Source organism: Anarrhichthys ocellatus, unplaced genomic scaffold (genome assembly GCF_004355925.1).
Source record: "Anarrhichthys ocellatus isolate YVR2014 unplaced genomic scaffold, GSC_Weel_1.0 scaffold2, whole genome shotgun sequence".
NCBI lineage: Eukaryota > Metazoa > Chordata > Actinopteri > Perciformes > Anarhichadidae > Anarrhichthys > Anarrhichthys ocellatus.
Window position 1 is genome coordinate 6,465,325 of NW_022280032.1, and position 16,088 is coordinate 6,481,412.

General features: G+C 43.9%; 1 protein-coding gene across 1 annotated transcript in view; it reads right to left on the reverse strand.

The window, feature by feature from the left end:
• The window catches only part of LOC116390128 (PDZ domain-containing RING finger protein 4), a 45,445-nt gene extending 39,156 nt beyond the window's left edge, over positions 1–6,289 (reverse strand). The window contains exon 1 of the mRNA XM_031859470.1: positions 5,890–6,289. Within this exon, the coding sequence (XP_031715330.1) occupies positions 5,890–5,958 (69 nt within the window). The 5' untranslated portion in view covers positions 5,959–6,289. The remainder of the gene's footprint in view (positions 1–5,889) is intronic.
• Between the last annotated feature and the right edge of the window lie 9,799 nt (positions 6,290–16,088).

Here is a 16,088-nt window from a genome sequence, read left to right on the forward strand (position 1 = left end):
GGTCAGATTATATTTGGGGCTAATCTTTCCCAGGTGGACACAAGATCAATCAAGCAGCACCACCCCCCCCCCCCCCTCCTCTTTCTTCACTCCTATCAGTTTCCATGGTTAAGAGACATCCTTCAAAAAAGCATAATGGAAAAATAAGATGGATGGGAGCATTTGTGGCTAACTGTCTGGAGATAGTGCTGAAGATGTGGTGGGGGATGAGAGCAAGGTTCGACAGCATTAATGTACCATCAAAGCCATCACAGGCATGCTCATAGAGGTGAAGTGGGAGGGCTGCTGGTTCCAGAAGTATTATCTCCAGTGTAGATTCCAATTTCAAAATAGCACTTCAACTAACACTTTTTCATTATTAATTGATCCGACAGATTTTCAGAAAATAGTGAAAACGCCCCTCACTAATTCCTGAAGTCCACGGAGATACCCGGAGATGTCTAAAATGACCAACAAACAGTCTTAATTGGCTTGATGATTTGACTGTTTATCATAAAAATACTCCATGGGAGTTGTAGTTTTATATACCTTTTGTAATAATACCTTTTTTTGTACAGCACCTTTAATGCAAAGATACAGTTCAAAGTGCTTCTTAAAACATGTTACCTGAAGACAAAAAGAGGGAGCATCTATATAAAAAGAGGATGGGGTTAAAGGAACCCCATAATTACTATCAACACAAAATCACCTGACTTTCTTGATTGATTCAACAGCGAGAGCTCCTCGACCGTTCAAGCTTTGGGAGTGCTCTAACTGTAAGTCAACTTACATTGTCTGAGCAGAAAATGAACTATTATTGTCGGATCCCTAGACGTTCAAGATTACTCCTCTCCCACATTACAACTCTTTAGACTAAATGCTAAACTAATGCCCTTGCTTACACAGATAACACAAATATACACTCTGCTGGCTTTTGTATGTGATGGTCCGTGCAGCCCGGTGAAGCTTGACAACCCTTTTCTCAGAACGCCTGGCTCTTGCGATAGCTGCTCAACCTTTTATTGAATGCATATTCATTACACACATGGCCGGTGGTGTCGCAGAAGCAGCAGCAAGTCAGATGTGTCCTCCTTAGACCTTCTCCGGTCCACAGGTTTCACATGTGGTGCCACCACACGGTAGAGCATATCCACCCCTGCTGCAGGAACGGACTCCAGGGAATCGGGCTTCACCCAAAAGAACAAATGAATTTCAGATTTGCTTCACTTCACTTCACTTCACGTCTGTCTGTCCCGTCCCGTCAACCTGGTGACACTGCTCAACATGACCCCTAAATTCTGAGATTCCATTACAGTGCACTAATGGGCGCTGTCACACTCTAAAATTCACAAACACAGCTTTCTGGTTTTATAGTTAGAATATTTACCAAGACAGTGTTTTTGTTTCCTGTAGAGAGATGTGTGTGTGCGTGTGCGTGTGTGCGTGTCTCACATTCTCATTCATATGCATCAGCAAGTTATCAGGGACTGCTGTGCCTCATTGAGCTGGAAAGCAGCTTTCCATTCATTTCTCAAATGCAGCGGAGAGTGATTCTGGTCCTGTTTAATACAACTTATAAAACTGGCTGTGGTGCTTTCAAAGCTTAGTAACAAAAAGGAAAGCCAGGATCATTGGAAAATTACTAAACAGGACAATGAAATGTAGAGGGTCTGTGCTCAATATATCACACAGCAACATTAAGAGTGTCTGGCTGCTACTGTTACCTAGTGGTGGCTCATCATCAGGGCTAACCGCTGACACCTAGAGGAGTCTTTTCAGCCCGTTCTCATTCCCAGGGCGTCAAATAAGAGGCTCCGTCACGCCCCTCGGCATCTGATACCGGCACACAAGGCAACCGTTATCGTCTCTATGAGACGCACCAGGCTTTCAAGTTACTACATTCTAAGCCCATCGCCTCATTATTAGACGCTCAGAGAAAATGCTCCTGGAGTGTGACACAAATGGTCACATATGCGATCAGTATTCAAGTTGAAATTTCATGTTTTCGCATTCATGCGAGTGCTTGATAATCATTATCATTGGTGCCCCTGTCGGAGCAGAGACAAAAGCTACTGTCTATTCCCCCCCCCCCCATGCTCACGCTCATCACAGCCCCGTGCTTACAGGACAGCATTTATACATGCGGAGCACAAATTCTGCCACGTCTCCTCCTCCGACCAGGAGCACAGCCTCGCCTCGCTGCTCTGCCGGTCTCCGCTGGGAGCCAACAACGACAACACTGCTGGAGGCCCAGGTCGAGGGAAGGGAGGCACAGAGAACCTGAATTGGGGAAGACTGTATGACCTGTTGCAGTAAAACGAGGGGTTTTCTAAAGGGTGTTCAGAAACACTACCACTTTCGTCCACAGGGACCACCAAAGTCCACACAAAATGAAAGTTCCTTGTAGTGGCTTTAAGTAAAAGAATGTAAGTATATAATCCCGAAAAAGTATTATTGATGCAGAAACATGCAATGCAATGTAATGTTGTAGCGGGCAGCAATCATTTTAATACTGTTGGGTGGCTTCATCTGCTGTTGCAATGCATTCTAAAAAGTACAATATTTCTCTCTGAAATGTAGTTGAGTACAAAAGTAGCATCAAAATTGTACTTTAGTACAGTTCTCTTTAAAGTTCCACCATTGATTAATACCAAAAGGGTGCAACCAAATCATGTGCTGGTGCGACAAATTGAGAAAAGGAAAAGTTAGTTAGCCTGTATGCGACGAGTCAGAACGAGAATTTGCTAGTCTTTCTGAGTCCCTTTGTTTTGATTGCAACCCTATTTGCAAAAAAGGCTTTTGTCAAAAGACAATGCGGACCATTAATGCATAAACACACTTGCACACTGCAGAAATCTCATACGACCCACATAACTCTGAGCTACGCTGCGTTGCTCCGCTCATCAACATCTGCCATCCTGCTAATTAGCCCCCCAAAAAAGCCACACATCACTGGGTTTCAGCAGTGCACAGACAACGTGTGACACTCACGAGGGGAGCTCACGGACACAATGGGAATAACAAAGCTCTGCCAGATCACAGAGTGAATCTACTACAGCATGCCATTGTCTGCAAAAATGGCCCGAGCAGCAGCCTGGTTGATAATGCAAGCTATACGAGTCTGGTAAGAACCTGGAGTCAATAGGTTCAACAAGGTTTCGTCCTTGTTGACCAAAAATTAGAAAAACCTTCAAACTTCTTCTCCTCCACACAGTGACCAATCATTGGAAGGTTAAGTGGAGTGGAATCCAGCAGAGAGCAGGCTCGAGCAAAGGTTCAAACAAATGTAATCAGAGAGATCAGAGGAATCAAAAAAAGAGAAAGAAAATCATGCACAAGGGATGATCAGTAAGTATAACAATAAGAAAGTGGGAGTTGGGGTGGAAAAAAGTGCAAAGCTACAGGAAGATTCCTGTGTCCAGGCAAGAAAGCTGACACAATAAATAAAAAATGTCAACCCGGTGAGATAGCTTCGCAGGCCAGCTGAGAAAGGTGAGCACATTTCCATGCAGAACACTCGCAGCCGTGAGAACAGAGAGAAAGCGGGAATGGAGAGAGAGTGAGGGAGCCAGCTAGTCATGAATCTCCCACAGCGAGTGGGGTCAGGCAGACGGAGAGAGTGTCAAAATTGTTCCCGAGTGTGAAGGGAAGGGGAGGAAGGTGGCTAACCAACCATTGTGAATGACTCCGACTCCTCGAATCAACCTGCTGCAAGGCCGGTCAGTCACGCTGTGACACCAGGAATCCACTTCTACCTCATTTGCATACACACATTCAGCATCTCTGCATAATCAAAGAGTAGCGTGCCAAGTGCGTGTCTGTGTGTGTGTGTGTGTGTGTGTGTGTGTATCTATGTCTAGGTGAGTGTGTGTTTCTGAACAGCAGACAGACGGAGAAAAAAGATTGAGCAAGGACGGGAAAAAAAACGAGAGGGTGAGAGCTGAGCAAGCCGGACAGATGAGACAATATGTAGGAAAGAGGATTAGGATGCCGGCGGTGTGAGCGTGGCTTCCTGCTGTCACAACACACTTCTCCTGACCACAAAGACATGGCGACACACTTTTATAGCTGCAGGGAGAGCTCTGCTCCCTGGAGAAGATTCTTCTCCCTGTCTGTCTTCCATCCCTGTTCATTTCTGCCAGTTGTGTTGCTGTTTTTATGCGTTTGCTGTGCTGTTGCTGAGGGTGTACTGCTTGTTTTGTTGTCTCTGCGGACATGTGTGAGCGTGTGCACGAATATGAGAGTGAGAAGAGGTGGTTTGTCTGTGATGTACGTGTTGTTTTTTTATTGATGAAACAGTATTTCAAACCAAAAAGTCTACTTAATTACTTCCCTTCCTCCCTCTTTAGTCTTCTCCCAGCATTGGTGGGATTTCACCTTTGCCCTTTTCCTTCATTTACCTTTTCCCTAGCATTTTCTTTAACAACTGTATCTTTAACGGCTCACTCTCTATTCCCATCCCAGTCTTTATCTTCCACGCTCTATATCCTTCCTGCCTTACCTCCCACAGCGGTGATCAGAAAGTAGGTGCTGATATTGCAGCTCCCGCCTGAACCGGCTCAGTATATCAGTGGGTGGACAGACATGCCAGAGAGCCTCCTGTCAACAGTGAGTGTGCCCTGGAGACTGGCCCACTTGGCGGATACTGAGCCCCCCCCCCCCGAGCTAAACCACGAGAAAAAGGAGTCGACGCTATTTCTTAACAACTGGTGCGGAGAGAGCCACAAAGCCAAGATAAGCACCAAGACAGCACTATTTTTATGGTCCTCCTGAGGAGAGGCAGGCACTTCGGTGGCTACCTATTCATCCTGCATGGTCCCTGGACAATGCTGTCTGTCTGCTAATATTAAACAGACCATTAGTGAATGCAACCTTCTTCACTGCTGATCTAGGAGCTTGCAGCACGGCTTTCTCCGACCATTCATGCAGCTCTAAATCTGATGGACAATGTCCAGCGGCAGAATTTGGCAGAGTCTCAAGTTGCACACGAGGTGAACACTACAGGCAGTGGTTAACCCAAGCTAGTTTACCTCCCCGACTTCATCTCATCCCGTCTTTTCACAAGGGTAAAGAGACACATTTCATGTCTAATTAATGCACAGGATGGTTGTAGAAAACGGCTAATGAGGCTGTGATCACAGTGGCGTGAAGGCAGGCGCATACTAGAAAGGAGGGTGAGCACTATCTCACTTCCAGGAGACGCCAAGCTTCACAATTATTCGACTATCACAGGAAGGGGGCTGAAGAGAGAGAGTGGAGGTGGTGAGGTGAATGCTTGTTTATCTGCTTACACACAACCTGAGATATTGCCCTTTGCCTGTTCATCTGCCTCTCAGTAAAATGCAGAATTATTCTGCAGACGTCAAACAAATCATGAATGATTCTGAAACTGTAAAGAGTTGCATAAATGCATGATGCGTTTGAGAGATGAGATCGAGAGCAATAAGACCAAATGTTCTCAGAGAAGTTAAAACAAATCTGCTGACACGACACTGACCCGTCTCACAGCGACACCAGAAGTGCCGAAAGAAAACTTTGAATGAAAATATGTTCAATGACAAATTCTGTTGAGGACTCTAAAAGTTGGCAAAAATACATCATGTGAAATATTTCCTGTGTACTAGGGTATGACGGATAAATGGACTGAACACTACCTACTCTCTAAGCAAGTGCTAATTACTCGAAACACATCTGTTGATGAGCAAAAAGCATCTTTCTCCATAATGCTGCCTCACTTTCATTTTAAGTATTTATCCCCAAAACACTCGCTACGAGGCACCTCTTTCCAAAAACAAGCAGCAGCAGCAGCAGCAGCAGCCTAGAACTGCTCTCAGCACAGCTCGCACAATGAACCACATACAACAACACACACACAACATCGATGCCAGAGTCGGCCGTGCTGCTGCTCACCTGTGCAATCTCATACAGCAGCTTGTAGTGTTCCTCTCGCTTCTGTAAAGTGCACAGATTGCAGCCCATTATAGTTGTCGTGGAAACGCCAGGCGTCCAATTCTCCCCGAGTAGTGGTGGTGGTACGGACACGGGGGGTCACCCTCCACACCGGAGCGCTGGTTCTCATCAGTCACTCCTTAAGCAAGCATCTCTTTCAGCCATCCCATTCACACACACAAGCGGACAGAAACAAACCCCAGTTCAAAAGGAACAGAGAGCTCCAGCTGAGTCTGACGGACGAAGGTTCAGATGTGAACAGTGTGGCAGCCGCTTCAGCAGTGGTACAAGTAGCAGCATCAGCCGGCGTGTCTCCTCTCTCCCTCTATTTCACAGACTCAAACAAACACACACACACACACATGCACACACTCGCACGCCGGAGTTGTGACTCTCGCTCGCTGAGACACTCCCCCCTTTTTCCTGCTCGGTGTGGGCTCGCATGACGACGCTGATACCAGCTCATGAATAATGAGGGAGAGCACTGTGATATTCATGGGGGAGGCGGGAGCAGGGGGAGGGCACCGACTGAAGAGGGAGGAGTGAGTGAGAGCAGGAGCGCTGGTTCATTAAAACTGAGGCACAATTATACAATAAGCTCCTTTGTGTGTGCAGCTCCCGTGAGGAGCATAGACGGGGCCGACTGTGCCAAGACGATGGACACACACACGGACACACACACACACACACACACACTGTGGGCAGAGGAGGTTTTCTAAGGGTTATGGGTAATCTACCTGCATCTGAGGTTATTCGGAGTATTTATCTGCTTCATGAGTTGAGGATGTGTTGTGTTTTATTTCTGAAGGAAATAAGGAACCACATCGGTTAAGGAGAACGGTGAATACCATCACAGCCAGGGCTGCACGATAGGAGGAAACTATGTGGTCACTGATGATGAAGATATAACTTCATGTTAAAGTGTTCAAGATGTTGAAGTGTACTCAGCTCTGCCTTTCTGCTGCTGTCAGTATACTGACAAATTAATGTATTTTATTGAACTGAACACAAAAAGCACCCATAAAAAGAAGGGTTGTTACATTTTGAAGTGCAGTTTTCTACTGACACTCTCTTTCTACTAACTAAAAAAAAAAAAACCGAGTGCAAAATCCCACTCTTTTGTGCACTTCGATGACAATATATAGTGCAGCCCTAATCACAGCTCACATGCATTTGACAGGCAAAGCAACGTTGACAGTTGTTGCTTTCCAGCTTCCCAACTGTGAGGATTTGCTGTGTTCATCTGCTTTATATCACTTTGGACTGTAGGTCAGAAATTGCAAGAAAAATAATCACCAGATCACTCATTAATGAAATAAACATTAATTTTGACCTCATGTGGGTTCCTCATTTCTTATTTGATACACGAGATGAAACTGGAAAAGTCGATTAATCGATGAATAGTTCGACATAAACTAATCAAATATTTTGACGATTGTTTAATTGGTTAGGTATTTTTCTTTAGCAAAATTGTATATTCTGTCATGATTTTGCTGCTTTTCGTGTGATTTGCATGATGATAAACCTAATATCTTTCATCTGGAAATGTTGGTTGGATAAGCAATCTAATGACATCATCTTGTGCCTTTTTTTTACTATTTTCATATATTTTATAGACCAAACGACCAAACCGATCGTTTAATCAAGAAAATAATCTGCAGATTCATTTTATAATGTTACAATGAAGAGATGTGAGCTTCAGCATCATAAATCATCACAATAAAATGCAAAGTACTTCAGGCGTGCTAACACTTAATGGACCTCAACGTTGCAGTGCCAAACTATCTTACAAGAGAAATATGAATTGACACAGACCTGCGTGATATAAGAGGAAACAATCTATTGCATATTTATAAGTGAGTAGGCACTACAGGTGTCACTCATAACGGGAGTCCTCACAGCAAATTGGCAATCAGCAAAGCCAGAGACTTCAGAGACAATAACTCAACCACTGCTTTCCCTCAAACTGCGATAATTGTAGGACAATAGACCTTGACTATTGTCTCCACCACGGAACCCCGGTTCGCTAGCAGGAAGTTTCACTAACGAGCAATAATTATTAACAAATTGGCCTCCGAGCCAACAGCGGGGCTCGCTGCAGAATACAGCTAAGACTAGATGAGCGCTCATCAGCTGGCTACTGGGCATCCCACCCCGGGGGACTCCGTAATCCAATTTTCTGGGCTTTAATTTTGCTCCACTGCCTGGAGGCAAGCCAAACACACACACACACGTTCATCGTAGAAGCACACCATTACGGTTAATACCTTCCACCATCCTCCCTCTTCGTCTGCGCCACCCAAACCGTCCCCGCTACCATCCGCTCCTCATCCTGAAGAAGCCACAACGAGTGTGTTTTCTGCAGTTGCCAGGCAATATCCAATCCACCAAGTGCTGTTCACTAAAGTGTCAATTTGACATCAAAGGGTCTTGTTGGGAGACTAGGGAGCGGGGATAGAATATTGCATTTGATGAACAGGGGTGCCGTGGTTGCTTGCGGTACAATGGACTGTGAAAGAAATGTGACTCAGAGGCAGTCTTCTGAAATTATATATTGAGGACTGAAAGCTATGAAGTGCTTGTGAGCGAGAAGGACTACTTGTCTAGTTGTCTATAGTCAGCACCGATGGAATATGTGAAACCATCAAGGGTCAAAGACAATGTCCTCCCTGCATAGAAGTACAAATATTAGACCCAGAATGTGCTGACGGTATCCGACATTAGCACACGTAAAGAAGTGTACTCGGGTCTGGATGACCATCACTTTGTGATGTTGGCTCTCGCTGACCCCTTAAGGTTAAGATGCTCATCGGTCACCTAAATGGTCTTTCTCGTCATCTGTACCGCCAGACTGATACAGTAGCTTCTGCCTGCGGTCAAGCAGCACCTCTCGATGGGACATGCAGAGTGAAGGATGTTCTTTGAAGAGTGCATTAAGACTGATAAAAGCTCTCCCGAGGTGCTTTATGGCCGAGAGTTTTACATTGTGACGGGGTGAATTTACCCGAGACTGCATTTCCAACGCGACCCGAGGGCAAGATTGGCACATTATAGATACATTTAGTAAAACCATTTACGTTCGGACAAGGTGAAGCAGTACTGGATGTGTGATTTGTCTTTGTGCCTGTCCCTGGTAGACCTTTTAAGTGGCAGTATGAGAAACTTACTCAATACATTTTATTGTTTAACATTTATATGGGAAAATGAAGGTAGCTATTGTGTGTTAAGTCTGTATATTATAAGATGACCACTGATTCCGTCTCCCTCTCATGTCCTTTCCACTTCCTCGCTGTCCTTTCCTACTGTCCAGCGGTCGTTCATCATCCAGTCTGCCCTTTGCCTGCTCGGGTAGAAACAGGCCCTCAATCGTGTTCATTCTCTCAGTTAATGGGCCTCACATCGCTGGGCATGGAGAAGCGATTTGTCCTCACCGTGATGGGTGTATTTTGAGGTTTCTTCAATTGCATTTCTGACAAACTGATATTTGAGCTCACCTTAAAGCTGGAGGTATAACCTTCAGCCAAGTGTGTAATGCAGGTATACGGCTGGGTTGTAAACCTTCGTGGCCTCAGACATCCCGCCTAATGCTCACACAGCCACACAGTCTTTTTCTCTTTGCGTCTTGTCACACATATGCACAGTACTAACAAGCACACACACAACAACAACAACAACAACAACAACAACAAAAACTCAACTGATCATGATGCTACCACTGTATAATATGAAGTCACGATCAGTACCCTCAAACTGTATTTGCATCGATTTCTTGTCCCGGGATAAATACCGCTGTCTGTCCCTCCGCAGAGCACTGAAGTTGGATCAATTCAATATTCCACTGCATCTGGTTCAACAACCTGACATGCATCCCATCTGACTGCCTATTAAAATAGGTAAAATGCGTAAAATTCTTCATTTCCGCTCTGACAGAAACATTTCCAGACGATCGTGGCTGCTAATCACTGCTATTGTCAGCGAAGCTCTCGGCAGCAGCTTAGGGGAAAGAAGACGCTCGTCATTTTGAGAAGCTGATATTTCACATACCGCAAATATGAGATGAGTGTTATTAAATCTAATAGAAATAAAGCTTAGGTTCGGGACAGGAAAGTGGGGGATCAGTCGAAGAGACGTCTGTATTCCAACACTTGTGTAAGCTTATGGTAACCTCGACAACAAACAAGAGAGCATCTTAAAATGGCTGGAGATTTAATAAGAGGCTGTTATTGCTGTGATTACTTGTCTATGGCAATGTCTGTCAGGAATATCAAGAGTCCCCACAGTGTTTAATACATAAACAGGTTTATTGGGCCAGCGCTGACACACCAGGTGGGTGTAAATCTCTTTGGTGTGAGCACTAAAGATTGAAATCCTGTTCACGTGAAAGGAGAGCCGTGGGGATCTGAAAGTGGTTTGTGATGTGACGCGTGGCTCAGCTCTGATCGCCCACTGCTGCCATAAAGCAGCCGCCCCCTCCTGGGTATCTATGTGACCCGATTTGGGAGTAATTAAATGAGGCCCTTTTGTGAATGAATCATCGTAGCAGCCCCGCTCCTCTGATGAGAGCTTTGACGGGAGTTGGTCCACCGTGCACGCATGAATGCACAGGTGGGTGCTTCAAAGCCGGCGTGGTCAGACCGTGGGAAGCCGACCAAAACATCTTCCTCAAACGACAATAAATTATTAAAAAGGCATGAATTTTTTATTCATGTGGGAACGTGATCGTGGACAAAAATAGCAGGATGTAGGCTGCCCCGCATGATAACAAGTGCAATGTTGCTTTTCAGGCAATCAACATAATGGCCGTCTAATTCATGTCCTGAAAAGTAATTTAAACTCAGATTTCTGCCCACCCAAAGTGTCTATGGCATTAGTTTCAAATCATGCAAATTACACTGTTTAATTATGAATTACTGGCTTATTTGACCCTCTGATTAGCACATTTAGCTAATAAAGTGACTGACTTTACAGTACGTATCTACTCCGCTAATAATCTGCTGAAGGATATCAGTATGGCAGACACTTTAGAGGAGCAAAGATCAAAAACCCTTTTCTCGTTTCTCATAATACGGTGACATGTAAAGGTAAATTCTACTAAAGCTCATCTTGCTTAACATTCTCTTGAAATTCACACTTGATTTGCCGCTAATGAGCCTATTTACCGAGAGACATCACACCACCTTCGAAACTTTCCCCACTCAAAGCAGCACATGACACACACTGCACGCAACGCAGACACCCTACATGAAATCTGGTTAACCCTGATGCCTCCGTCTGCATGAAGATGAAACAAAGTGCACATCAGACAGGAAGCTCTTGCTTTACACATTGCTGAAGAAGTGACATATGCCAAGCATTTGATTTAGTCTGGAGTGTTACCTACACCGACAGTATCAGTGTCTGGGTGGAACATGCATGATCCGGATTAGTTTCGTACAGTATACCTGTATATACCGTGAGATGATAGAAACATTTTTCAATAACGTTTATATCGTAACTATTACTTTTATCTCTCTGGTGGTTTTAGGCCATTTCAGGTAATGCTATGAATCAATAAAGGACCTATGCAATAACGTCGTCTTCATCAGGTAACAAATCTCAAAATGTGAGCAAGAAGCTCCGTCTCTAGACCCGATTCAACCCAGGTGTAGGTAGAAGAAGAGACAGAGAGAGGCCCCATCACTGAACAAGGAGTGGAACACATGAGTTTTCTCCTTTCCCTTGCCAATAATGCAACAATAACATCTTTTCATTAGAACCTCCCTGCCTGGTAAATGCCCTTTGAGTGTTACCCGCCTCTTTAATCCAATACTCCAGTAGATGCATCAACATCCCAAAATAAAATTACATTTAGCAGCATCAAAGATTTCATCCACATCGCCCACCCTTGATTGGAATAATATTCTTTCATCACTTTTATCAGGTTTAGCGGTGCGCTTTTCTCGGCGGCCATAGAATTTCTCCCAGCATGTCAGAAGTGCCTATCATGTGTGAACTGGGTGTGTTTTTTGGCGAATGAGCAATAAACACTACATCGGTTTAAACATGTTAGAGCAGTGACCTTTTCAGAGAGGAAACAGTTTGACGCTTACAGCTGCAGGAGAAGAGGGGAATAAGTGGAGCGGTGAGTGAAAGACAAGACTACTACTTCCTCTGCTGGATGCTTCTGTCTGCTTTCAGATTCATTCATCACCAGCGTGTGCAGCCTGCACCAGCTTCTGCCATGAAAACGCTCACAAACCACGTGACACCGTGACCCCGACACCACCCGTGTAGCAGGACACCCTCAGGACATCCTGCTCTACTGCTGCACCAGCCTCCCTGCAGTTCTGGGGAAACAAAAGGTGAAAACGTTGGCTCCCCTTATGTTTAGCCTTGATGGTTCTTAAAATTCCCCCTGCCACCCTGTGATGAATAGTAATCGTTTCAGATGCATAAAGCACTCGAGCATAGCTGTGAAGCATGCGCTGTATATCTGTAGATCTAACAGAGACACATTAGAGGGCCATAGGTCTGCCTGCTTTTGTTGCCTGAGGTGTTAAATGATATTTGTGGCCAGATACAGCCCCCCTCTGTGTGCTGGGCTCCACCCTTTTTATTATATTATCTGACATCTGACATGCAGTAACAAGACCAGAGAGGTTCCCCGCCGTATGAACCTCCACTGGGCATTAAAAGGATTACATAGCCACCCGATTGAGACAACACCGAGTAAGAACAGAAAGAATGTCTTAAACTACAATAAATACTGAGGACATACGGTGATACATTCAGGGTTCCATGGTGTTTCAGGTAGCACTGTGCCTGTAGGAAATCCAATCTTGTGTTTCCATTTTTAAAGGAGGGCAGAGTGTAGCAGATGGTGGTGCAGGTATTTTACATTCAACGCACACTCCACGTACGTATTAGTGGATTTTTCTGTTTAGAAAATTTTAAAAAACCAACGGATCCAGAAATTAAAACTGTAAATATTTCATGTTTCATGTTCTAACATTTAAAACACATTTGTTTCAGAGCAAGTAAAGAGAGTTAATCAATTTGTGTATTGTCATGGAAGCTCAAGGTGGCAATTCTCACTGACAACAAGAAGCGAACATGTACAACAGGCATGCCATTGATTTCAGACTGTGCCCATTGCTGGCTGAGTACTTGTCAATACAAACTCAATACACCTTTGATTGTGGATGAGAGTTTTGTGTTCCTGAAGAGAGAAAGCAGATCTATGGAGACAATCAGCTTAGAGGGCAAACGGGTTAGACTCCATACCAACCTGTTTTGCTCCCTCTATTCAACTCTTATGCTGATTCTAGCACAAACAGAACACCTGCAATCTCTTATTGTGTCCTATGCGCAAGGCCTTTTGAGGCAATGTCACAAACGGGTCATCTCATTTCGCCGACACAATACCGGCGTCTTCATGTTCTTTCAGTGTCATGTTGAGACAAGGTGACATGAAGCACATCCAGCAAAGGATGGGTCAAACACTGTCAAGCATGCATTTGAGCAATCTTAAAGCTACACAATCAAATATTCTTATATCAACAATGGAGCGAATGACATTCGAGGTGTGAAAGACAAATTCACAGAAAATGACTCTGCAGCTCTATGGGGCTTTATATTATTATCTGACTCTGCAGCTCTTTTATTATCCGACTCTACTTTTACTTTTTGTTCTTTTGGTTTCGCAGTTTGCAAACTCCCATGAAGCTATATTTCTTTCTCAGGAGTTGGTGGAGCCCAAATTAGAGCTAAAAATGAGAAAATATTGGACCTACATGCATCAGGGGGCCAAGAACACAATGCCAAATGAATGCTTATGTTGCTCAGTGTCTGCTGAATGAGTAAAAGCTCAGCCGTATAAACATTATACAGTGATAAAATGACATGTTACGATTTTATAAAGAAATTTGATGCTGATATTTTTCCTTTAAACTGTCATTTTACTTTCAATCTGTAGCTTTAGAGTAATTGCGCAATCTGCAGTGCGCATTTGGAAATATGACCTTGGTTTTAAGGTTTACTAAAAATCAACTGATGCAATTTTCGCAGTTGCACCAAAACATCGAGGCAAAAATAATGTGATTTAGAAAAGTTGAAAAAACAAACAAAGTACATCTCAATCTTGTCAGACATGGCAGCACAGTAATTTGTGTTTGCTCTACATCAGTGCAGCAGCGGGACACCGACGGCACACAGTGGGTGCACAAACACACCTCCATTTCGAATACGCTGTTTTTTTCTTTTTTTTTTGGTGACTTCCATTTCTTGTCATAACGGGTGGGAGAAAGTCATCTGTGCGCCTGAGGACCAGCTTAAAACCTTCACCTAAACTGCAACGCTCCAGAATGAGAATGGCGACAGATCCGGTGGTAATAACAGACCTGCAGATGGGTCGCACGCTTGTTTTTCTGCACACAGATTAGTCTGGAATTATGATGATGCCCAGGGGGCAGGAATCTTATTTTCTGTCCTCCTGATAAGAAAACAAGAGCGGACGAAAACCAAAAGGAAAGAGAGGGAGAGGGAGATGTGTGATTTAACATGCTGTGCCACATGCTGGTGTGTTGGCACTCCAATTTACAGTAGTGGACTGGATCAGATAGTGTCTGACAGGTAATGCTTCAATGTTAGCTAATACAGCCTCGTGTCCTGTGGCACAATAGTGTCTGTGGTGTTTGCATCCATTTTGCACTTCATAAAAGCATGTCTATTACATGTGCTGTTAACTCAAAACATACACAACACATCTGGACAAGTGTGAGTAGCATCAGTTGATTAAACCTCACACATATTCCTTTCTTGTTCAAAGCTTAAAAACTACCAAGGTCAATGTTTTACCACAATATTCTTTTACAACCTCTTCTCCTTGTTGCTATTGTTGGGGTTAGCTTTGACGTCCTGGGTTTTACATCGGTTATAAGATCCAATTTCAAATTAAATACAGCCAGATGATATGATTAAAAATGGCAATGAGAGTGTATTTTATGTCAATCCTGTGTCTCACTTTCAGTGGTAGATGTTACTAATACAAAAAACTTGGTTGCTCATGTAGCTGCCTGGTGCTGGATCCTTACGTGTTCCAAATAAAGATCGGTCAGGATTTTCAAAGAAAACAACCTTTTGCTAAAACAACGGGTCAATTGATAGACGGAAAGATTAAATCGTCATTTATCGAGCAAAAACATTCAGTTTCCGGCTTTCAGTGTGTCCTGCTGCACCTGGTAGTTTGTATATTGAATAGCTTTGGGGTTTTGGACTGTTGGATTGATGAAACACGCAATTTGAAGATAGCGCTTTGGCCTCTGGGAACTTCAATTGGCATTCTTTTCCCTTAACAACAATGTTTGAAGAACACACGCGCACACACACACACGCGCGCGCACACACGCACGTCCATTCTTTGTGCTTTGAACAAAGTCATTGTGGTTCATCTCTGTTTGAGGAAAGAGACAATTTGATTTAAAAAAAATAAGTCTATGAATTCTTTTTAAAGAGGATGTCCACAAAAGACGAGGCAAAAAAAAACACAATTTCACAAACCATTGAAATGTCTGATTGTTTCCCCTTCTGTCATCTCCGACAGAACAAAGAGTAATCCAAGTCTATACGGACTTTTATCTTGATCTAAGAATGCGTTCTTCTGCAGAAAATAATCCACACGGTCATACGATTCACAATCAGAATATCAAAGAACTACTCAAACTCAAAGACCCTCAAAACACTATATTATATCGTGTCAATTAAAACTTTTTGCATTTAATTACAGCTGATCGTGGATGTTTTCCATTGGACTATAAACGTCCCCGTTGATTTGCACACCTGGCTGCAGAAATAAATAAATAAACAGGGTTGACTCCTCACTCCTCCACCGCCGTCACTCTCTCCAGCGCTCTATACCCCAAAGGACAGCCATTGATTTTCCAGTTACAATCAACACCAAAACTATTGAACGTCAGATGACAAAGTGTTGGGGTCCACGGGCACTTCTCCCGATGAGTTTTCTGAACCTGGTCGTATCACCCTGGCAACCCCGCCTGTTTGACAGAGCTTATGATAAATAACTCTTCTGCACAGATTCATCTTAAAAACCTCTTTCAGCTGGAGGCAGAGTCCTGACACACACACACACACACACACACACACACACACACACACACACACAC